Below are 24,825 nucleotides of genomic sequence, written 5' to 3' on the forward strand. Positions count from 1 at the left end.
CGAGCTTACAAAAACTAGTTCCAGGCTTTCGCTGGTTTCAAAATGGCGCCACTTGCAAGGTAAATATGCCTGTGTTTTTCTTTGCTATTATAACTTATTATGTAAAATTTTACACCTACAAAAGGGTAATAGCCATCGTACGATGAAATTGAGTAGATGAAATAATTTTTCAACTTTATTCTGGATTTTTTGATGCTCTAGTTTCCTTGCACTTCTCTTGCGTGACAGCAGATCGTGCTAAGGTTGCCCAGTGACGCACTCGCTATAGTTGTAGACTTGATGCCCTTGTTTGAGCTCGATTGGACGAGAAGCCTATATCAGGGGCAGCGGTAGGGTGTGTTTGTAAACGTGAATAGTTATTTGAGAGTGGATAATGTTTTAAAGGGTTTTTGTTCAACGATTTGATGGAAATTCTTATAATGAAAATGACTTTTTTGCTTGTACTGTGAACAATAGCTACTCGTTCTGGAGAAATCAGGTCTAAGCGTCCATTTCAATACAGCTTTTAATCAGTGATCCCAGTAAAACTTTGTAGATACCAGACCTCTCCCATCTCCAGAATTAATACTATTGAATGATAGGTAAAGATATTTGCAATTGGGGGGGGGGGGGGGGGGGAGGTAGTGGTTTTGAAGCCCATGTCAAGCTAAGAGCTTATTTCAGAACCTTAAAACTCATGCGTGGTGCTTTTTTTTTAGAAGGGTGCATTTTTTTAGGAAGATGGGTATTTAGTGCTTCTTGCCCCCAATCACTTTTCTCCGAGCTCCCTTGCCCCTTCTCCCCCTTCCCGTCCCCTCACTTCTCCCAACCTCTTGTACTGTACCACCCCACCCTCCCTGACTTGACAATGTTAAAAAAAACCTGTACTTAGCTTACATCAGTTTTACTACTGTTTTACAGAAATTAACATCACAATGAAGAACAGTGAGGTGATCTTTTGGCAGCAACCAGCTTAAACAATGATTCCTCAACTTAGAAATTTAAGACATCTTAATCTTCGCTGTCTTCACCTGTTTCATCCTCGACACTATGCAAGCCTTCAATCAAACAAGCCGAAGGCTGTGGCATTTGACATGGGAGGAGTGGTGGTACCTTCACCAATACACCTGTTCAATCAGTTTGAGGATAGCCATGGTCTCCAAAGAGGCTCCATTGTCTCGGCAATCAAAGCTGGTGGTGAAAGAGGTAACTAAATATAGTTTCATTAATCATCATCATCCACCCTTAAGTTCCTGTGGAACATAGGTCGTCCACCAGAGATCTCCATCTTCCCCTGTCCTTGGCCCCTTTTTTCAGTTGGTTCCAACTCATCCCAGTCTGTTGTACTTCAGCCTCAGTCGATCTTCTCCATGTTGTTTTAGGCCTTCCTCCGTTCCTTTTACCCTGAGGTGTCCATCGAAGGGCATGTCTGGTGACATTGGCAGAGGGCTTTCTCAGCGTATGGCCTAGCCAGCGCCATTTCCTTTTCCTGACTTGCAGGTGGAGAGGTTGTTGTTCTGCTCTCTTCCATACATCTTCATTTCTGACTTTGTCTTGCCAGCGAACTCGGAGGATATGCCGGAGACAGCGGTTGACGAAGGTCTGTATCCTGTTGTTGGAGGCTTTGGTGACAAGCCAGGTTTCACAGGCATACAGAAGAACACTCTTCACATTGGTATTGAAGTTTCTAAGCCTTGACTTCACTGAGATTGCACGTGATCTCCAGATTGGTCTTAGGATATGGGATGCAGTTGTGGCCTTCCCGATCCTTGCTACGATGTCCTGGTCTGTTCCACCCTTACTAGAGACAATGCTGCCAAGATAGGTGAACTTTTCGATGTCTTGGATTTCGTCTCCTCTGATGTAAAAGTTGGTATTGTTTCTCTGGTTTACTCTCAAGCTCTTCGTCTTTTGGATGTTAATCTTAAAGCCAATCATTGCAACTGTTTCTCTCATGCTTTCGAGCTTCTGTGCCATGTTGTTGTGCCGTTGGGACAATAGTGCCACGTTATCTGCAAAATCGATGTCTTCAAGGTGTTTTGACAGTGACCATTGGATTCCTCTTGCTTGATCTTTTGTTTTCTCCTTCATGATCCAGTCCATGACTAACAGAAATACAAAGGGAGATAGTAGACATTCTTGTCGTACGCCAGACAGTACTGTGAACGGTTCTGTTAGTGTGTTTCCATGGATAACTTGGCATGTTGATGGTTCATAGGCCAGTCTGATAATCCGGATGATCTTCTCCGGGATTCCATAGTGCTGGAGCAATTTCCAGAGGGTCGTCCTATCTACACTATTGAATGCCTTTTCATAGTCAATAAAAACTACATACAGTGACGTACTCCACTCGAGGGATTGCTCAAGTATCATCCGGAGCGTAGCAATCTGATCTGTGCATGAGCGCTCCTGACGGAAGCCTAATAGTTCTCAAGAAAAGACTAGAGCACAGCCTTTTTCTCACTCATATACCCTCTTACTAGCTTTCTTGCCCCTTTTTACTTACTCAGTTGTCCTCTCTTTGTCCTCTTGACTAGTCTGTGTACATCGCCCCCTCCCCCGTCGTAAAAAAAAGTCATTTTTTTTAGGAGAGGGGGCAGATGTAGACAGGCTACTTCTTGAAAAGCTGTATTATTTTAAATTATTTTTTTTGCTGATTTTGATCCATGAGTGATTTCCAGTGATCTATCGCTTCTCTATCTAGAAGCTCGAGACTTTATTTGCAAGAGTGATAAACATCAAATTTCTCCTGATAAAATTAATATCAAATAACATTAAGTCTGCGTCAGAGCCAAGTGGCCCATACAGCTGGAGCTTATCCCGGTTTCTATAGCATTAAGCAACTAGGAGTATTGCTACTCCCCCCTGGATAGGATACGAGTCCATCGAAAGGGTTACCCCCAACAATAAATTCACTGGTACCCATTTATTCACCTGGGAGGAGAGATGCACTGTGAGAGTAAGGTGTTCTTGCCAAAGAACACAACGCATTGCCCCGGCCAGGGCTTGAACCCAGGCTGTTTGACTTGGAGTCGAGCGTGCTAACCATTAGCCCACCACCCCTCCCACACATGAATATTAAATACTAAATACCAAATACATGATTGCTGGTGAAAGAGTAAAGAAAATCATCAACTAGGAGATTCTGTCCTTGGCTTTGTATACCAGTACTAAGCTGAAATGAGAAATGTATTTTGAGCTAATTTTTTGACTTGGTCATGAAACGGTTACATTACCCAGGGCTCACCAAAACCCCTGTCCGGTCGTCCGGGACAAGTAGATTTTCCTGTTGGGCAAGTGACTTTTCATGCTCACTTGCCCGCCGGGCAAGGGCCCTGGCAAACCATCAATCAACGTAATTTCATGAACTATTAATAAGTTTGAGAGCCTGTGCAAGAGGGGAAAGTGCCCGGGCAAGCACAATTTGAGAGTTACTTGCCCTATGGGCAAGTTGGAATTCGAGTTTTTTTCGAGCCCTGATTACCTTAAAATTATAGTCATTGGAAACCTCCCATAAGCAGCTCTGCACATCAGATACTTGGTGATGGCCCCATCCACTTGCAATGCACAAGCACTTCATTTAATTTATCTCAGGTAAGTGGACCCCTCTCCTGAAAGGACATTCCCAAGGGTATTTACTTATGGCAAGGTTTGACCCTTCTCGTAGGAGTCTGGGCACAGTTAGAATGTGGAACTCTCTTACCAGAGGAATTTGCCAGAAAATTTGGAGAAGTACTACAATCCATGACCCAGCAAAGTGTGAACATGAATGAACTGTTACCAAGCATTCAGACGGCAATGATTGAGCCCTATCCCGAAGTGCTGACGGCAATTCAGTGTATCAAAGCAGAGGGCTTAAAAACTGCCTTGGTCACAAACAATTGGTTAATGGAAGATGGAAAGTCATTTTGTCCAGTAGATGTAACACATTTTGATGTGGTGAGTAGCTTGGTTTGTGTTTTTTATTAATATCTTTCTGGAAAGTACTGGCAAGGTATTTTTTTGCCTGTTGTTCATTGTGCACCTTCCTGCTGAAAAGAGCGAGGAACAATGTTATGGCTGCTTCTTAAGCTACCATTATCATGTAATAACATTTTATTGTTCCAAAAAAATCCATAACCCAGCCCTCCCTCAGAAGGTTATTTTGGTTTGAACCCCTACACCATTCAATGACCTTCATTGAGGTTCAGTTTGGTTTGGATATTTCCTAAAACTTCACATTGTGCCTGTCTCTTTCTTATAATTTATATCGTTGTCCGCAATGCTCATTCCTCATCATCATCGACAACAACAACAACACCTTAATGTGCTCTTGCCTTACAAAGAAATATTAATACAAAAAGTAATTATTATAATAAATAAAGTAAGAGTACTGGCTGTCTGGAATAACCATAGGGGCTAGTGGAGCCAGGCAGCCAGTTTACATTAGAATTAAATGAAAATAAATTACAGGGTGGCAAGATGAACAGATTCACTGTCACATAAAAAAGAGAGAACGTCATCATCATCATTATCATCATCGTCGTCGTCCTTTTTCTGTGTAATGTATGAAATGGATAAGTCTGTTTCTGAGCCTTATAACTCATACCAACTTGGGTGACTATTGCTACCATAATCACTTTCGTGAAATGAAGTGATTATGATGAGTCTGGAGTAGTGCTACATTCCTAGATGAGTTTCTAGTCTATTCATCACAGGTTTTGATATTTGTTTTGTTTAGGTGTTAGAGTCAGCATTAGAGGGAACAAAAAAGCCAGAGGAACAATTTTATCTCAAGCTACTTGACAGACTCAAGTTGAATCCAGAGGATGTGGTTTTTCTAGATGATATTGGCCAAAATTTGAAGACTGCTCAGAAAATGGGATTTCACACAATTTTGGTACAAATTAACTTTAAAGAAAAGAATGATATAAATTTGATCTATTTTAATTTAAATTCAAATAACACTTCGGTCAACTAAACTGAATCAAGATGATAATTATTAATAATAAAAGTAGTAACTGATCGATGTGTTACATTATATATGGGGACCGACCGATGCACAGACCAGTGATAATGCAATTTACACATGCAACCTGTGTTTATGGTGAAAAATATTATTAATTTTATAAATTTTGTTCATAAATAAATTATTGTAAATTATTGTATTTTAATTTGGAAACAGTCAATATACTGTAAATTAGGGAGATCTAGCAATCCTACAGCAGGGATGTCGCTAAGGGCCGGCTGCCGGCTAATTTAACCGGCTGAAATTGAACTTAAATCCGGCTGAAATTTCACATGAAAACAAAGACTTAGGTGAACTGTTTGAGCTGCTAAGGCCAGAAAAGCCAGCTGGGCTTGTTGATGAGCCGGCTTAGTGTTTTCTTAGCTACATCTCTGCTACAGTAATTTGGGTTGTATCACAGATCTCTGTGATGGCCAGGGAGGGGTTGGAATGGGAACTTTGAAGTAGTGTGCGACAAAGAGCTGACTTTTGTGGTCAAGTCAAATCACTAAAATTTTAGTTTTCTTGGTATCTTGAAGGTTGATGACGTCAAGGATGCTCTGAGTGAATTGGAGACTGTACTTAGTTTCCCACTTACAGGTATACAAAGAAGAAATCTATTTCAAATAGAAAAGAAAACTATAGACTTGATCGGCTAGTTTTGATACTGCATTGCAATCAAGTGATGCTTGAATATGCTGTAAATAATTATTACGGCACCCTTATAATTTTCTTGTGTTTGTTTGATTTTCCTAGGATTTGTGCCTGGAACCACTGCAGTGCGTAAAGCTCACCAGATTCCTGTTGATTCCCTTGTCAGTTATCTGCAGAAAAACCTTGGCCTGCACCAAGAAGGTAACAAAAAGGCATTGAACACTAAATGATTTCTGAATGAATGTTTTATCTGATTTGGCAAGTCTGTTAATTAAGAACCCTGTACAACTGCCTCATTATTACCTGAGTGTGAGAAGTTATAAAATGCTATTTCTTGTTGAAAGTTATTGACAAAACTTAGCTGAATTTGGAATTATTGCCATTTCAGATCCACCAACAATTCGTCAATTCAAGCATGGCCAATCCAATCCCACGTACTATGTGGAATATGGAGGACAAAGGCTGGTTATTAGGAAAAAGCCTGTGAGTAAAGAACATCGGCATTGAAACAGTATTATTGTGAGTTAATGTGCTGATATTGACTTATAAGTGCCTTTGGATGGTCAGACAAGACATTTTACATCAGCAAAAGCATAATTTTTATGTAGTGGTGGTATGGTATCCTTGAACAGCCCCTTTGGCTTTCAGAAGCATTCAAGAGAAAGCCATATCACTTTTTTCAAAGCATGAATAAACAGGAACAATCAACTGGAATTTTTCTTTTATGGCAACTATCTCGTTTCTCAAAAGTGTGATTTTCTTCCTTTGGGTACACAATCAATTGATTTGGTATTATTTTGTTTCTTAATTATTTTAGTTCTCTCATTATCTCATCATCATCATCATCATCATCATAATCATCTTCATTTATTAGCCACTTTGAAATGAATTATTACAAAATAACAAAGTAGATAGGGCAAGGAGACCCCAGGAAACCACCAGGCCTAGGGGAGGCACCTCGGGTAGCAATATGTTAGTAATTTGTGTGATGTGCAGCAGGTAAATTTCAGACTAATTTCATAAACTCATTTATAAACGTGTAGCAGCTGCATGTTTTTTTTATATATGCCACTACTCATTTATCAAACAGTATGTAATTTTAATCTGCATAAAGTCATTCCATATATTGAATTTCGATAAATGCGGTTTTCCCCTTAAATTAAAGTTATTATGATAATGTTTGGTGATCTGCTCCATTCCACAGCCTGGAAAGCTTTTACCTTCTGCGCATGCTGTGGAAAGGGAGTACAAGTGGGTTCCCATCTCAATATTTTATTCTTTTTGTGCATGAATATATCATTTAAATTTGTATTTGGTGCGGTGGAAGTATATCAGTGCAACTTCTAAACAACTTTTGTCTGAGTATACAATCATGTAATCAAAGTGCACATTAATTTGAGCACCATTCTTTGCCGCTTTTCAGGGTGATGAAAGCCCTTGGATCTGCTGGAGTTCCTGTTCCCAAAACGTTAGCCTTGTGTGAAGACAGCAGGTAAATTAGGCAGAGATTTCCCCTTTATGAACTATGTTAAAAATATTTCTTCATTCCCACATTGTACCCTCCACGTTCTTCTCTCATTAAGCCCTCTTCATCCTCCATTATTCCCAAGCCTATGTGCAAAATCTTAATGAAGCCTTACAGCCTAGATAGAGATGTTATAGCTGAGCCCCATGCCTAAGAAGAATTGGTAAACACATTGACCTGAAAAATTATGGTTATGACATCAGCATACGCCCAAGGAATGTACCCAGAGATATGGAAAAATGTAACGTAGGAATTCATTTGAGATTAAGCTTACTTTATAAAAATGATTGTAAACCAGTGTCTTAAAGTTCTGTAGTATACACAATATCGCATTTGTAAACGATGTAAGTATTATAAGTTAATTTTAGCATTGTCAGTAGTGTAAGCAGTAAAATAGTGATTGTATAGTGATTGTAAAAATATGTGCAGTGATTGTAAGAACGAATAAAAGTTTGATTAAAAAAACAAAAAAACAAAACAAAACAAAAAACAAAACAAAACAAAACAAAACAAAAAATACGCCTAAGGAAGAACCCAACGCAATATGTCAATTTCAAATTCTTAACGTCCCGTTCATCAACATTTCCCTCAATAACCAAACGTTAATTAATTTCATCACGTGAAAAAAGGCCAATAAAAACTAACTGGGGAGCTCCGCTTTTAGGCTTGCCTAAATCTATATATTATTGCAAAAAAAAAAACATTTCATTTCTTTAAAGGTTTGCTACTTCATTTCTTTCAAATGAAGTTTTCACTTTCACTCCTTTTAACATAGCATTCTGGGTACTCCGTTTTATGTCATGGAATATGCTCAAGGACGCTTGTTCAAAGATCCATCTTTGCCTGGTATGTCAGTGGAGGAAAGGAAGGTATGGATACCTTTTGAATACTTTGTCAGTTACTTCATTTCTTTATAAGGTGGTGACAATACACAGTACACAGTATTTATTAATAGGGTGTAGTATAATTGGATGCCGGCATAAAAATTATGATGTGTGAAATTGGCTTTGTTGTGTATCAGGGTTGCAAAATAAAACACCTAATGGTTTGAAATCGATAACATGAGTGCATAAATTAGTGATGGAAAATGATGTACAAGAAAGACGATAAAGTAGTATAGGAGGTTAGAACAAAGCCCGTTTTTTGCAGGGGAAACTCATTAACGTACAGTGGAACACATTATCCGAAGATGGTCACACCAAAACTACATTGGCCTGTATCTCTCAGATGTTTTTCAAGTTTAACACACATTTTATTACTTATTTCTTCAGGAAATTTATCATGCGATGAACAAGACTCTTTTCAAGATTCACAAAGTTGACATTGACGCCGTTGGTCTTGAGGACTTTGGCAAACGAGGTGAATACTCTCTATGGTATAATAGTCGGGAAAACAGGAGGCGGGATTTTTTAAATCCCTGTAGAAGTTACTGTAAATAAATTTTTACAAATTATTTTTTACCTATCAACTTGTATGAGAAATAACGAGCTTACCGAAGGGAACATTTTTGCTCATCAACATCTCTTATCAAAATTGCATGCTTAACTGAACAGCTATTAGAGACCGGGTTCCAGCCGGAATAGGTAATTTGTCCCCCTATTTTTTTCTTTCTGTATGCTTCGACTATTTTGTCACCTAATTCTTTCTCATCGTTTAGGGAGCTACATTCGTCGTCAAACAGAGAGGTGGGCCAAACAATACGAAGCCAGCAAAACACATGACATACCGGCAATGGACAAGCTTATAGCGTGGCTGTTAGAGAATGTTCCAGCAAATGATTCTACCACAGTTGTTCATGGAGATTTTAGGTTGGTGGTGCGTGATAAACGTTTATCGTGTTTTTGTTGCTTTTGTCGTTTGTTCAGTTTTTGTTTCTTTGTTGCCTTCTTGAGGCTGGGTTTTCTCTAGCAACGGAGTCGGAGTCGTAATCAGAAGCGCATAGCGTTGCGATCCAGTAAAAATCAAACCGACGGAGTCGTAAGCAGAGTTTCCGATCTCGCTTATCACTCCGTCTCCTATGATCCAGTGAAAACCAGATTGTCGGAGTCGCAAGCAGAAAGGATGCACTCAGAGGACGTGAGAACTAGCATTGTGATTGGTTTGCTCTTCCGCTTGTGCTTACGACTCCAGCAATCTAGTTTTCACTGGATCATAAGCGACGTAGTCATAAGCGGAACTGGAAGAAAATGGAAACGTTCTGATTCTTTCGACTCCGGCTCCGTCGCGCTTATGACTCCGCTTGCGATTCCGATTTTTGATTTTCACTAGGTTGAAAATACTCTTACGACTCCTTTTACGTCTCCGACTCTGACTCTGTCACGTGTGAAAACCAGCTTGTTCACCTCGTGAATTCGCTTCAGTTCCTGTAATTATTCATGATTCTTTGTTGCATATTTACAGGTTGGACAATTTAATATTTGACGAGGAAAAGCCAGAAGTAATAGCTGTTCTAGACTGGGAATTATCAACTCTCGGTGACCCGTTGTCAGACTTGGCATACAACTGTCTGCCTCATCATCTGCCTCCAAACTTTCCAGCTCTAAGAGGTAAAACTTGCACAAAGAAATTATTCCATAGAACAGAAAAAGGTATAAACATTTGTGTACACACTTTATAGCCCCATATTATCCAGTATAAACACGTCTCCGCAAAAAGTATTGTTTTTAGAGAGTCCATAATGAAGACACAAGAAAACGCTTTTTTGCCCCAACAAAGAGCAGAAAGATTGTTTAGCTATTAAGGTTGAATTGGTTTTAAATGTTTAGCATTACATAGCGTACACTGCGTTTGTCCATGAAGAAAAGCTGCAGTAATACGCACACATTGTTCACCCAAGCACGTTCCAGACGAATACGTGTAAAGAAGGCAGTCATCTGCTTGTAACGAGTGTCTGACTTGTCCTAAATTTTATCTGAGTAATCCTAATAAGGCGCTGTTAATTAACCCTGAAAGTCCCAGTTTTACCCATTTGGCGTTGCTGCCGTTTAAGACGTGGGAATTCAGTTTCCCCCTGCTGGTTATCCTCCCACTATGTTTTCATTTTATTATATATTTTATCTTTTTAGTTGTAAAAGTTTATTGTAATGTTTGGGAAATATTTATAAATAAAAATAAATAAATAAAATTCAAAGCAATAACGTTCGGCCGCACAAAGCCAATTTTAAGCGAAACTGGGCCTTTATGTCCTTTATCAATGGTGTATAGTGTATTAAACGTTTGCTGCCTAACAAATGAAAATAAGACAGTTTTATCCTCCCAGTTTATTCATTTTCGTTTGTTTTTATTATAAACCAGGCTTTGCTGATCGTGACCCGAGTTCTCTAGGCATTCCAAGTGACACAGACTACATGCAGGAATATTGCCAGCGAGCAGATATTCCTCCAGTCGACAACTGGAATTTCTACATGGCCTTTTCATTTTTTCGTGTGGCCGCCATTCTTCAAGGAGTGTACAAAAGAGCCTTGCAAGGTACCGTAAACACCCGCGGATAAGCCGCACCCGCAGATAAGCCGCACCCTGAGTTTAACAACTCAAATGTTGAAAAAAAAGTTTTTTGAAAGTAAATCAAAGAAAATCCAAAGTTGAGTCTTTAGAAAGTCTTCCCCATCGAACGTAAACTCAGAGAAAATTGAAACAGAAAATAAATCAGTCTTACCCACAATTGGAGCTCTTTAATATAATGAAAACCAACTTTGACATATTATGGGTGATCTTTATCTGGCATTTGTTGACAGGTATTTCTTCATTCAACACAGTTTTTCCATAGATTTTTGTGTGACAACAACAAGAACTTGCGTTTGCCGAACGTTCGTAACAATGTGCCTTTCAGGTTTCTAAATAAGGACATTAATCCATGTCATGTGACAACTCTTGGTCTCGAACGCTGTTGATTTATGCGTTGTTTGTTCGTTACGTCAACTGGTCGGGTTTTGATTAACTACCAGGCTTAACGCTCCGCTCCATCTGACTTCCTGTGATTATAGTTCACCACTAAATTTTCACTAGTCTGCGTAGCTGGCGGTTTTGTTGGGTTTAAAGTGCATACAAGCAAGCGGCGAAGCCGCGAGTGGCTTTCGCCGCTTCGCCGCTTGCTTGTGTGTGCTTTAAACCTAACAAAACCGCCAGCTACGCAGGCTAAATTTTCACCGATTCTAATTGATTTTAATTAATCACGTGACAGGATAGTGTTCATCCACGGAGGGCACTATCAGTCTATCAGCCCTTATAGTTCACTACTAAATTTTCTCCGATTCTGATTGGTTTAAATTGAACACGTGACGCGATAGTGCCTGTCCGCCGGAGGGCACTATCAGCCCATAGTGCCCTCCCGTGAAAAATGCCCGGATCGATAGTGCCCGCCCGTGACTGTTTTTTGTAAACAAGCTGAGCTAAGCTGCCTGCAGACAAAAAAACCCAACCAAATTCACTGCATTTAGTGGGTTTCTCTTCTGGTTTCGTTTCGTTTGTTAAATTTCGGCTTTCAATTGAGTTTTTTATCCTGAAAAGTAAAAATAATTCACGATGCTCGTTTTTGTATGTGCGCGCGGAAGAAAATTTAGTGGTGAACAATAAAGACAATAGAGTGTTTCTGTCTCGGAACTATCGGTCTGATAGTTGCCCCTTGGAAATTTGATGTTCTTAAAACTAGCATATTAGCCCTCGAAGCTTCGCTTCTCGGGCTAATATTTGTTTTAAGAACATCAAATTTCCGCGGGGCACCTATCAGCCGATAGTTCCTCGACAGAAACACTCTATTGTTAAAATGGTGCCCGTCCGAGGAAAATACCCGGATGGATAGTACACGTCCGAGAAATATTTTTAATAGACAAGCGGGCCTGCAGACAGAAAACCCACTAAATTCATTGCATTTAGTAGGTTTCCTGTCTGTTTTTTGTTTAATTTCGGCATTCAAATTTTTCACCCAAAAAGGTAAAAAACTTAATTCAAGATGCTCGGTTTTTGAGCGGTCTGATAGTTGCCCCTTTGGTGTATTGGACGTGGATGTCCACGTGGGAACGAGGCTAGAACCCACTCAGACTTCCTGTTTGTATAAGACAAAGGTTCGTGGCTACAGACATGCCAAGCCTCACACAAGGTAAAACAAGTAAAAGAAATGACAAAGTTCAAAACCATGTAGCCTCCCGATCGATGCTCTTGCAAGAAAGGTAGAAAAGTATTTCCAGGGGTTCATGGCAGCTCATGTTTTTGGTCTATTTGTAGGGCAGGCCAGCTCAGAAAATGCCAAAGCTGTGGGTATGCTGGCTGAGTCAATGGCGAAGACTGGTTGGAAGTTAGCTAGTAAGGGCACTGGGTCCAATAGTGGTACCGGTGGAGGTGGCCTGGGCGGAACAAAGAGAATGTATTCCACTTCCTCTCACGCGGATACGTCAGGTAAATTAGCCCAAGCGATGCTTTTAAATGGTTGTAAGGTGCAGATTAAAATAACCTTTCTAAAAGTTGAAGGCGTTGTTCGTTCAGAGATTCAAAGATGAGTGATTTCCGGCTGGCTTATTTCTTTTTTTTTTAAGTGACTGGGATGTTATAGTTTTGTTTTTATACATTTCGTTACCGGCTTGTTGAATTTCAAAAGCATGCATTCTTAGACAAGCTAAAGGAACTGTGTGACCGATTTCAGCTAAATTTAAACTACGAAATTGGCCACCAATAACTGATTAAAATAAAAATTTGACCACTTAAAACAGTGAAGGAACATTTCCAGAACACGGAAAATACAAAAAGAAGGTACGAATGGACAAAAATTAAAGAAGATTAAAACAGATTGTGACATGGGTTTTTGAAAAATTGTTAAACTGGACTATTTTCATGGTTAATCTCGTTTGTTTTTAACTTCTATTTATAACACCCGGGAGACATTATTTGTTTGTAATGAAGCTATATAGGATATTGTCATTTCGATCCATAAAAGTAATTTTACCGCTAACATTAAGTTTCATAGCGAGTATTTGATAAAACTTGATAAAATAAGCTAAACTCAGCCGTGTCACAGTCTGTTTACTAAAAGTTGATTCATTCTAAGCAGGCCCACTACCGATTGACCTCAAATCTCTTCCGTCCCATGTGCAAGACATGTACAAACAATTGTCAGACTTCATGGATGAACACGTGTATCCAAACGAGGCTGAATTTAATAGGCACCAGGCCTCTGAGCATTGTTGGACACCTCATCCACTGGCGGAAGAGATTAAGGTAAAACTAGAAAGCAATTTGAGTAAGTCACCTCTCGCCATGTGCCTTTTGGCGTGGGTTAATTTATCAATGACTTTTGATTTTACAGCATAATTATCCTCAGTCATTTAGTACAGGGTCAAGTGGCTAGTTATTTTAAATTAATTTTAAGAGGCTATTGAAAAACACCAAACATGGCTTGAAAGTGCAGCAGAAGGCATTTGCAAGAGTACAAATTAAACATTTTTTTCCAGAGAAACAACATATCCCCGAATCTCAATCGGAATCAGCAATTTTCTGGGCGCGCAACTTTACGAAAACCTGGTTGACACTTCTGAACGTAGACCAAAAAGCAAAAAACAAAACAAAAAACAACACCACTACTACCACAAATAGTTAAATATAAAAAGAAAAAGCTTTTAGCAACTCTCCTTTCCCTGTTATCTTCTCCTGTACGAACGCTGACTTCACAATATGAATTACAAACCTTTTTGATAGGAAAAAGCCAGATCAGCAGGGTTGTGGAATCTGTTTATTCCACTTGAGGCGGATCCTGAAGTCAAATATGGCGCGGGGTTAACGAATGTGGAATATGCTTACTTGTGTGAAGTGATGGGAAAATCAATATACGGACCTGAGGTTAGAAATCGTGCCTGGTAAGGCATGAACACTATTTTATAAAATCAACGAGAATATTAGGCGTTTTCTGTGATTGTCATTCAAACCTAAATAAGCCACAGAGTGCAGGATGTTGAAAGAATGCTGCGAGGCCTTGCGTCCTCCAACAAATCACACATCCTTGCAAAGTGTAAGGCTGAGAATTGTGTGGCTAAACTTGACTTCAGTAAATGACGTTTCAAATTTTCAGTCCTAAAATTGCTTATCTCTTTTCTTTAACAGATGTTTAACTGTTCTGCTCCAGACACTGGTAACATGGAAGTTCTTATCAAATACGGCACGAATGAACAACAGGTATGATCTGATAATCTTCAGGAAATCGTAGCTGTAGAGAAATACACCATTTCTACGAACTGACTTCAGCCCACCATCATTATGGGCCAACTTAATTGCCAGGTTAGAGGAATCTGGATTTTACCATTTTTACAAAGTGTGCAATTAACAAGAAAGCAACTTGTTGGTCAACAGCAAGTATTTGAGAAAGTGTAATCCGAAACAGCCGTAGTTTAAGGGGAGCGCTACTATTAAAAAGCTGTTTGAACCCGAGTGAAAGTATGAATATGGATTTGAAGACAACCGGCGAATGTGTGCGTGAGACATGTGGTACCTTTGTTCGTATTTCTTCATGATCATGTTTTAATGAGGCAGCGAACTAACCATGGTTAGAGCTCTAAACTTGAAATCCGGTGGTCGCGGGTTCAAGTCCCGTTCTGACCACTAGTTGGTGTTATTCTCAGTAGTCCCGAGTTCAACTCCTCGGCTACTTTGTAAATAGCCAACTGGTCTGCCTCCTGCCAGTTGAGATTTTTAACCATGTTATGTTCATTTACAATACTTATTTCAGTGTTTGTTTCAATTTGCGGTTAAATGCCACACTGGGGGTGTGGTCAATTTATTTATTTGTATTTATTTTATTATGTTTTTTTTTATTGATGGTGCTTGAAGAGCTTAGGAATACTTGTCAAGATTCAACGTAAAATCCTCACAGTTGATATTCAAAAGAATTGCACGAGGTTGGTGACAATAAAATTAACCAGTCAGTGAGAAAGGTGTCTGTCTTCTTTGTTCACAGGGGAAATGGTTGCAGCCTCTTTTAGATGGAAAAATAAGATCGTGTTTTGCTATGACGGAGCCTAAGGTCAGGTATAATTTTTTTTAGCGGCCTGCAAACAGCAAAGCGTAGGTCACATGGCAGATTTTGTGCAGTGGCAGTTCAAAAATGTTAGCCACCTTATATCAGATGTTTATTCTGTTAGCAAAAGTATTAAATAGACGTTACGTCTAGCCTGTATGACAGTAGTAGTTAAATTTTAGCAAAACGACCAGTGTTTGTAGTTTGTGTTTTACCGGGGATACCTGTTCTCGTATTGATGTGTGAAGTATGTAAACTGTCAAAATAATTGTGCCAGAATTGTTTTTCTGGGTTTTTCTCGCCACACATGTCATTCCTTTATCATTTACTTACTCTGAGTGTATTACGTGACTCCGTGATTCAGTTAAAGGTGTGTGTTCATTGGCAAAATGTGATTCCGCGATGCTGCCCACAATTGACCAATTGACCATTGCTCGGCCACTTGAATTCTCAGTAGCTCAGTGGTTAGAGCATCCGATTAGTGTACGGAAGGTCGTGGGTTCAAATCCCATTTGTGAACTAAGACATAAGACATAAGACATAATTTATTTATCCACGAAGAGCTTAGGAGCCATAGCTCGTTAAAACGCTTTCGTGAAATAAGAAAGGTTTAAAAGTTACAATTAAAAGACGGTTAAAAAGGAAAAAAGTGCCTATATATACAAAATTGTGATTATGGTATGAATAAATAAAAAGATATATAAATGTAACTCTAGTTAAGAGGTAATTACAATTTCAATTAAAAAGGTATCTAAAATTACAACTAAAAGTTCATTAAAAATTACAATTTCAATTAAAAATGAATCTAAAATTACAATTAAAAAGGTCTTTAAAAATTACAGTCAACAGAAAGAGCAACTGCAGCTTTCTTCTATGGGTAATTTTGATTCGGACAGTAATTTCTTAACTGAAAGAAGCGAGATCTTCAGCCTGGCGGACTTCAATAGGTAAATCAATCCAAATGCGTCTAATCGAATTACTAAAAGAATGTTCAAGCCATGCTGTTGAGACGCTTTGTTATTCCATTTTTGTGCCAGAGCCACGCAAGTTATACTTATCACATGTCCCTATTTTATTCTTCTCTCCAAAAATGCCATTCCTGTGGCACAGCGTTTAAAATGGAACATGGCCATAGTTCTCTTTCCGTTATGTATAATGGCGCTGTCGCGTTTTCGAATATTGTTGTGTGATCATTGCTATTGATATCGTCACCGTTATTGTTATTGTAGGTAGCCTCATCAGATGCCACTAACATCGAGTCTTCAATCACACTTGATGGGGATCATTACGTCATCAACGGACACAAATGGTGGACATCAGGTTATAAATCATTTCGAAGTTGCTTAATTGTTAAGGGTACCATTCGAACTGACAAGTTGTATTTATTACTTTCTTCACTGGTTACAGGTGGCATGGATCCTCGATGTAAGATTTGTATTTTTATGGGAAAAACTGATCCCGATGCTCCTAAACACAAGCAGCAGGTAATGGTCGCCAAATCCGGGGGGGGGGGGTACTCAAAAAAGTTTTATACGGGGAGGCTCCGCCCCAAGTTCTAACCCCTTACCCTTTTATATACCATTTTTGACAGAAATTGTACCCCTTTCGTATATCTTTAACTGAAAAAAGGTACCCCTTTCATACACCTAAGATACATGGCGTGGACTTAAAATAGGACGTTTTCTTGTCATTTTTATGTAGCGCTTAATAAATTAAAATAATACAGCCATAAATTGCGTCTGTTCGAAATATTTTAATTAAAGGCCCTTTTAAATAGCCAAATGACAGATTTCCATACCCTTTCATATACTTAAACTCGTGAAATCCCTACCCTTTTATATACCTGAACCTGAAAAAGGTACCCCTTTCGGGCGGAGCCTCCCCGTATAGGCCATTATAGGGAGTACCCCCCCCCCCCCCGGGGCGCCAAATGCTCTCAAAACCAATTCTTCTGAAAGAAAGTGGGTGCTTTATCTGTACAGTCGAAGGTCTCGTAAGCGGACACCCTTGGGAAATGAAAAAAGTGTTCGTAACTGGAGTTGGCCGCTTACAGGAGCTTGCCCAGCTAACAATAACCGGACGGACGTGGATGACGACAAAACAACCCCTGAAATATGATACTGTAATTACTGTAAATCATTGTGACGAATGGCAGTATAAAGTTGATTGATAAAAACAAGATATCGAGGTTTTTTATAGGATTTTCTTTGGGGTGTCCGCTTACGGGAGCTCAAAAACAAATAAAAAGTCTAAGTCGTAATCTCTGAAAGTGTCCGCGGCTGCTTACGGGAATGTCCGCTTACGAGAATGTAAAAATACAGAGTTTGTATGGGAGTTTAAAAGGGGATTCAAACAAGGCGGCCGTAAGTAGAGCTGCCCGCTTACGAGAGTGTCCGTTAAGAGAGCTTCGACTGTAGTTTGAGATTAGAACTTCATTCACAAACAAACTATTTTGTTAGAAGAAACTACCAAACATGTCTCTGGTGTTTGTGTTGTTTATTTCGGCACTTCGGACAAAAACAGCTACTGTTCAAATAAAGTGACTTAGCGCGTAGTTCTCTTTAAAGTGTTTGCTGTTGTAATTCTTTGCGTATTTTCCCCCGATTTTTGGCATCCCAGGTTTCCATCCTCAGAATTTCAACTTCAAATTACTTGGTGTGAGATATCATACGAGGGAAAAAATAGGGAAGTGGTAGGAATCTAAAAGGCGAATCTCTACATCGATACAAAAGTAATTCTCTTTTTTCTTATCACATTGTAGGCTATGATCCTTGTACCCATGGATACGCCAGGGATCACTGTTGTACGACCGTTGACTGTTTTTGGCTACCAAGATCCCCCGTGTAAATATAGTTGTTTTGTTTCGTTTAGCTCTCGTTTCTCAGCCACAAGCAAAGCATCCAGTGTGGTTTCTGTAATTTTTGTTTAGTAGGAATTGGAGTTAAAGGCCTGGCCAAACGGTGGCGTAGGTAAACGCAAGTTGAACGTGCGTACAGAGCCGTGTTGGGTCGTGGACTGTCTAGACTGATATTTTAGATAGCTTATTGGAGGAAAGTATCGATTTTGAAAACTCTAAATTTAGGATGAGCAGTGAGGTATTTAGTTGAAATATTTTCCCGTGATAGGTGGGCATGCTGAGGTCATGTTCCAAGATGTTCGAGTGCCCAAGGAGAACATTCTGTTGGGACCTGGGAGAGGATTTGAGATTGCTCAGGTTAGTAGCAGCCCGGAAGCTTAGTATCAGCAGTAACCTCGTACCCTCCTAAGATCTCGTGTACTCTCTCCCTCGCTTGGTTTTACATTTTAGCATTAAAACTGTTCAGTATGGTCCATAATCGTGACCGTGATTTGGATACCTGGTCGTAAATTTTTTACTATTTTATTTCTTCGTTTATTATTTGGTTTAATTTTGGTGAAGAAGATAACGTGCAACTGCTTTTCATCTCATTTCCAGACACCTCAAATTTCAGTCCTCAAAAAAATACTCCGCCCTGCGTCGTATTCCCAGGGGGGGGGGGGGGGGGGGGGTACTCCGGCTTGTTAATGACGGGGATGATCGAAGGATTTTTTTGGGTTTGAAATTTTCGATTCCGGGATTTTTTTGGGTTGGAAAATTTGGCAAGTATTTTTTTGGGTGACTTGATTTAGATAGAGGATTTTTTGGGTATTAAAAACGAACTAAAGTGCCTTGACACGGCCTTGGCGTATTAATGGTATCATGAATAAACAAAACGAGTGTTCTTTGTGTTATGTTATTGCCCCTCCTGGCAATTTAGGGGTAATTTGACAAGGGATTTTTTGGGGAGTTATTTTTGGTCCAGGGATTTTTTTGGGTAATGTCGGAAGACTTAGGGATTTTTTTGGGTCCTGAGTTTTGCCTCCATTCGATCATCCCCGTCATTTACAAGCCGGAGTACCCCCCCCCCCCCCTGGGGTCGTATTTTCAACTCTCTTTTCGGTGTTTGGAAATGTGAAATGAAACCGACACTGTTTCTGGTGTTTGATATATTTTAAAATTAAAATTGCTTTTATCAATGGCATATAATCTAAGAAAGCTTGTTCTTATTGCATTTTTAGGGTCGCTTGGGCCCAGGTCGCATTCATCATTGCATGCGACTGATAGGACAGGCCGAGCGGTCCTTGGAGCTAATGATTGAAAGGGTAAGCAGTCTATACTAATCTCCACATTAAACCTGAACTTTTCTACTATAGTGTTACTTTATATATGTGTTTTCTTTTTATAAACAGGTAAAAAGCAGAGTAGCTTTTGGAAAACCTCTTGTTCAACAAGGAACCATTTTACAAGACATAGCTGAGTCTAGAATAGAGATTGAACAAGCCAGGTGGGTCATCTTCCGTTCAACGCTTAATTTCTCCTTACATTGTCAATACTTTGCCAAGCGGCCAGGTAATGAGAACAACGAAACTCATCAATAAGTTGATACTGCCTTGACATACAATCGATAAGATAAATTATTAATTTGATAGACTGAAATGTTTTATGGAGGCAGCGTGGCGTAGTGGTTAGGGCGCTGGACTTGCAATCCGGAGGTCCCGGGTTCATATCCTTCACTCTGCCACTAGATGAAATTGTCATCGGTGGTCCCGAATCAGGGGGGGGGGGGGGAAGAAAGTCGGCACTTTTCTTTGGAGACATAGCAGTGCCTGAAAACGGTGTGAGTCTATATCAATCAAGCCGTTGCTAAGAAAGACGTCACCCAAAGTTTTGTTTTCTCAGAAAGATTTAAATATCAATGACTGCATGCGTGTGAAATGCGAATAGTGACGGTTTTTGCGTTTGATGTTTCACGCCACTGATTTCTCACCTCTCTTTCTTTCACGTCACTGAGAATGTTTTGGCGGCGTGGAATACCAAGCGAAAAATTGTTCACGGTTGACATTTAACAACCAAAAAATGGTAAATCGTTTCAGAATCATTAGTTATTTTTAATTGGTATAATTCGCAAGCCCTACTTTTGCCAGACTGGACACCGTTATTACTGTTTGTTGTTGTGATGTCCGGCAAACTTCAAAAGAACAAACAAAATGCAACAAGAAGCTACTGAGTAGCTTGAAACCGGGTGGTTAATGATTAACCACTCTTTTGGATAACAAGTAAGCCTAAGGCTTTTAGACGAACCCAGTAGCGTTTATATTTCCTTTTGTTGCTGTTAAACAAGAACTGCGTTATGCTAAAGCGTGACATGCGATATAAGATACTCGGTTGTCAGTATTAAAGGTCAAAGGCACTTTGATCACTTTTGAAGACTTTGAAGGTGGATATATCAGAGTTGTTTTCGTTTTACTTTTAAAACTCATAAAATATAACGCGATTCTTTCATTTATATCTCGTACTGGTCATTTCTAACTTAGCAGCAATTCTATTTTGCACTGTGGTCTAAGCGATGATTTATTGTTAAGTTAAACACATGGAAAACGCGTATAACGCACGTAATTTTAATCCCTCAAGTGGCAAGTAATTTAAAACATTTCCTCCGTCCCATTCCCCTTCCCCCGTTGAGGCAATGTCAAGTGGGTGATGAAAGATGACCAGTTTTAAGCCAATCAACATGCGTGACCTTCAATGCCCTACCGACAAAAAAAAACAAGAAGCTACTTAGTAGCTCGAAACCGGGTGGTTAATGTTTAACCACTCTTTTAGCTAACAAGAAAGCCTAAGGCTTTTAGACGTATACCCAGTAGCGTTTTATTTCGTTTTGTTGCTGTTCAACAAGAAGTGCGTTATGTTGAAGCGTGACATGCGATATACGATACTCGGCCGTCAGTATTAAAGGTCAAAGGCACTTTGATCGCTTTTGAAGACTTTGAAGGTAGAGATATCAGAGTTGTTTTCGTTCTACTTTTAAAACGCATAATATATAACTCAATTATATGTCGTACTGGTCATTTCTAACTGAGCAGCAATTCTATTTTGCTCTGTGGTCTAAGCGATGATTGTTGACTTAAACACACGGAAAACGCGTATAACGCACGTAATTTAAATCCCTCAAGTGGCAAGTAATTTAAAACATTTCCTCTGTCCCATTCTCCTTCCTCCACTGAGGCAATTTCAAGTGGGTGATGAAAGATGACCTGTTTTAAGCCAATCAACATGCGTGACCTTCAATGCCCTACCGACAAAAAAAAAAAAAACGACAAAAAAAACGCCTGGTAGATTATGAACCGGGGGGCACCAGACTCCACCCGGTTAAATAGCTATTGTGTTTTGTGCACGGTCAAGACCGAGACATGCGAACTAGACAATAACTTTGTCAAGCTATTTACTGTGCCCTTAGCAACCATTCGAAAGCTACCGCGCACATTCGGTTGCCCGGCACCGCTATGTCCCCTTTTTAGTCGTGTAACAAAGGGAGTTTCTTCCCCCCCCCCCCCCCCCTGTCCCGAATTCAACTCCTCACGCTTCCACGCTGTATGTAGCCAACTGGTCATCCTCCTGCCAGTTGGGATTTTTAGCAACGAGTTTTTGTTCGATTTGTTATATTTGTTTCACTGTTTACAGTGTCCCCAATAAGCACGGCAGTGCTAAATACGTTGACTCTTAAATAAAGTGATTTATTTATTTAAATGTTAAGATCAAACTTACGGCGGATTTTAACCAGCGTGAAGTCATTGAGATTTTTCAGAATTTCGGTAAACCTTCTGTTTCCACTACTGGTCTCACTTTTTTCCGTAAAAAAGCTGGAAAAATATTAAAAGATATTCAAAGTTATATTCTGACTTTTATTGATTAATTTAATTTGCCACACAAAGAAATTACAAAAACGGAATACAATAAAATAATTTAGTTCTAATTAGTTACAAAGAAAAAGTGGCGGGGAGACCGAAAAGAAACTAGAAAGCTTGTGTCTCCTTTTATGCGTGGCTCGGCCTACAAATAGTGAAGTTAGTTGGTCACATAGCGTTAAGTACCTAATTGAATAAAACTAGTAAGCTAGAAAATGAAATGTTATTCACAGTTTGGGGGGGGGTGTAACGACTGCGACTTACTTGAATATTTTCTTTTGCAGACTTCTGACCCTGAAAGCTGCACACCTAATGGACACAGTAGGAAATAAGGTTATTATTACTTTCCTAGCAGTCTTCTCCTCGCTTAATTTAGAGCGGTTTTCACTTGAGTGTCGAAAGTAATTTGCGTTTGCTTTGGGTTTGCATTACTACGCTTAGTGATTGGTTTTAAAATCTCGCGCCACTTTCTCAGCCAATCAGAACTAAAACAAAAACCAATCGTGGCTCGCTCGCACACGTTTTCCCGCGCTTGCTTTTAGTTTTGATTGGTACACTGGGTTGTCTGCGTCCTTTGTGATTGGCCAGAGTAATTTCAGCTAATTACTTTGCTTTTGGTTTTACGACACTTAATTGAAAACTGCTCTTTCCTCACTTGATAGTTTCCTCATTTTTTTTAGGTCGCTGCTCCAGAGATCGCCATGATTAAGGTTGTTGCTCCGCGGATGGCACAAAATGTCGTCGACAGAGCCATGCAGGTTGGTTTTAGAGCTTTACAAACGATCAAGCACAAAATCCTTTCTAGGTTTAGTTGAATGGAGTTATAATAGAGGGCGTTAAATGCTAAGATAGCTCTACTTTGTTGCCCTACATATTCCCTCTGTAAATTTTCCCTCTGTTTTCTCTCCGGAGTGGTTTATTCTACCCTTAATGTGTCATTCGGCAGGCATTTGGCGGAGCGGGTCTTTCTTCTGATCAGCCGCTGGCCCAGTTCTGGTCGTGGGCTCGCATACTTCGTCTTGCAGACGGTCCTGACGAGGTGCATCTTGGGGCTGTGGCAAAGCGAGAAGTGAACAAAGCCAACACCAAGACACTATAAATAACTTGTAACCAGTAACGATTTATCGCACTCTAGCTTCGCGTTGAACATTCCTAACAGATGCCTAAATATAATATTATACTATACATTCGTTGGACTAACGTTTAAAAAGAGGGGAATCAAATCGACATTCTTAAGCGGACAATTAAACTTTAAAAACGCCAGACGAATTGCGGCGTCTTGTCAAGGACAAAGTATCTCTCTTCTGCGGAAACGCATGGCATTATAGCCTGCGTTGCAGACGAACTAAACCCCAATAACCGGGGTTATGTTGTCTGCAACGCAGGCTAATGGCATAGTTGATGTTTTGGATTACACATGGTTCTTTCACTGAAAAGTGATTTATCGGTAAATAGAGAAAGAAAAGAAAAGAAAATTGACCAAGGGGGTTTGGAGGGAGGAGAGTGGGGGCGTAGGACGCGATACAAAACAGCTTCCCACGCCAGACGCTCATTACATGTAGCTGTAAACTGTGTTTTCCATTAAAATTTGTAGTATTAAGATTTATCTTTCTGTTCAGACATTATTTTTACGAGACAAAAGATTGTCAGTGAAGGAGGTTAGTAACAGTATGTTTTTATGTTGTTAAGGTGATGATAAGTTAATGTCTGTGCGTATTCCATCGCCACAAAACACTTGTAGTTTAGCGCGGTAGGTAGAAAAACGCAAATTCAAATCAAATTGGTGTCGAAAAATTAAGTAGAAAATTCATATGGTTCTATAATCATAACTAGTAACGCAAAATGGTGTATTTTATAGGATTTAAAAAACAAATTGTTGCAATAAAATGTGAAATTCATTTCTAGGAGAAACGTGTGGGATTGATTGATTTGTTTTGTCAGCTGTACTCCCGGGGCGGTTTTGTTATGATATTTGTTTTAACTGATGGGTGAAGTTGGAATCAGAAAAAAAAAAACCTGGCACAAACTGTGCTAACCCTTTCACTCTCAGGCTTGAAATACTAATTCTCCTTCCTGAAAGCTGTACATGTCTTGATGATACTAATGAGAGTTTGGCGGTTCATCAAGGCGAAAGAGCGGTTTTCACTTGAGTGTCAAAAGTAATTCGTGTTTGCTTTGGTTTTGGATTACTACACTTTAATAGTGATTGGTTTCAAAAACTCGGTGAAACCAAAACCAGTGGTGACTCGCTCGCGCACGTTTTCCCGCGCTTCGCGCCGGCTACATGTATCGGCTTCGAGTTTTGATTGGTTCACTGGATTGTCTGTGTCCTTTGTGATGGGCCAGAGTGATTACTTTGGGTTTGGCTTTACTACACTAAATCGGAAAGCGCCCTATCTGTGAATTAGCAAGAGGACGTTTCAGCCGTTGTTTGTGGTTGTTCTTTTTTCTTTTTGTTTAAATCGCAATACAATTAAGTATCACACAAACATTCTTATAATTCTTGATAACTTTCGTCAGAAACGTACGGTTTGTAAACAACAACGATGAAAGCTTTTACTAAGGAAAACAACCTTTATTTCTCTTTAATTGACAATATATTCTAAATTGTTCTAAGGAATTTAGCGCACACGAGATTACAAAACACTTATAATGCTTAGCAGATTGGCGGTAACCTAATAACAATTTTCTCTACTTTCTTAATCACTTCTGTATCGAGAGACGGTGGGTATTCGTCTGTTTCCTTGGCAACTTGAATCGCTGCCACTAACGAATCTTCTTCATGCTCCCTTAAATTAATTTTTACTCCAGCTACAGGCGATGGTTGCCTTAGCAATACGGAGGGTTGCATGAGAGCTTTAAAAAACTCGGAGTTGTTCATAAAATATCTATCACGATGTGGAATCCAACTGTCTTTATGACCCGAATAGACTGACGAAG

At 39.6% G+C, this 24,825-nt stretch overlaps 1 protein-coding gene across 2 annotated transcripts; it reads left to right on the forward strand.

The window, feature by feature from the left end:
- Positions 1-10: 10 nt before the first annotated feature.
- Positions 11-23,796, forward strand: LOC144646916 (acyl-CoA dehydrogenase family member 10-like). 2 transcript variants are annotated; one of them, XM_078506623.1, is made up of 28 exons: positions 11-59; positions 901-1,185; positions 3,647-3,918; positions 4,700-4,858; positions 5,506-5,566; positions 5,723-5,821; positions 6,009-6,103; positions 6,825-6,871; positions 7,044-7,112; positions 7,921-8,014; positions 8,417-8,504; positions 8,803-8,953; positions 9,546-9,691; positions 10,440-10,613; positions 12,366-12,536; positions 13,186-13,352; positions 13,830-13,970; positions 14,232-14,303; positions 15,082-15,147; positions 16,371-16,461; positions 16,549-16,625; positions 17,903-17,984; positions 18,267-18,355; positions 19,219-19,302; positions 19,390-19,484; positions 22,170-22,218; positions 22,566-22,643; positions 22,832-23,796. In XM_078506623.1, the coding sequence occupies exons 2-28, from the start codon at positions 960-962 to the stop codon at positions 22,982-22,984; spliced, it is 3,096 nt and encodes a 1,031-aa protein (XP_078362749.1). In that variant the 5' UTR covers positions 11-59; positions 901-959; the 3' UTR covers positions 22,985-23,796. The 2 variants fall into 2 exon arrangements, with proteins under 2 accessions (XP_078362749.1, XP_078362750.1); XM_078506624.1 differs by lacking the exon at positions 11-59 and adding an exon at positions 310-329.
- Positions 23,797-24,825: the final 1,029 nt, after the last annotated feature.

The sequence above is a fragment of the Oculina patagonica genome, chromosome 3 (assembly GCF_052425735.1).
Source record: "Oculina patagonica isolate OP01 chromosome 3, crgOcupat, whole genome shotgun sequence".
NCBI lineage: Eukaryota > Metazoa > Cnidaria > Anthozoa > Scleractinia > Oculinidae > Oculina > Oculina patagonica.

What these genes read in the sequence shown, in the direction of transcription:
- LOC144646916 (XM_078506623.1), top strand. Translation starts at nt 960, where the DNA reads ATGATTCCTCAACTTAGAAATTTAAGACATCTTAATCTTCGCTGTCTT. An exon ending in TGTCAGTGGAGGAAAGGAAG is followed by an intron (nt 8,015 to 8,416) that starts GTATGGATACCT and finishes TTATTTCTTCAG; the next exon opens with GAAATTTATCATGCGATGAA. An exon ending in AATCAATATACGGACCTGAG is followed by an intron (nt 13,971 to 14,231) that starts GTTAGAAATCGT and finishes TTTCTTTAACAG; the next exon opens with ATGTTTAACTGTTCTGCTCC.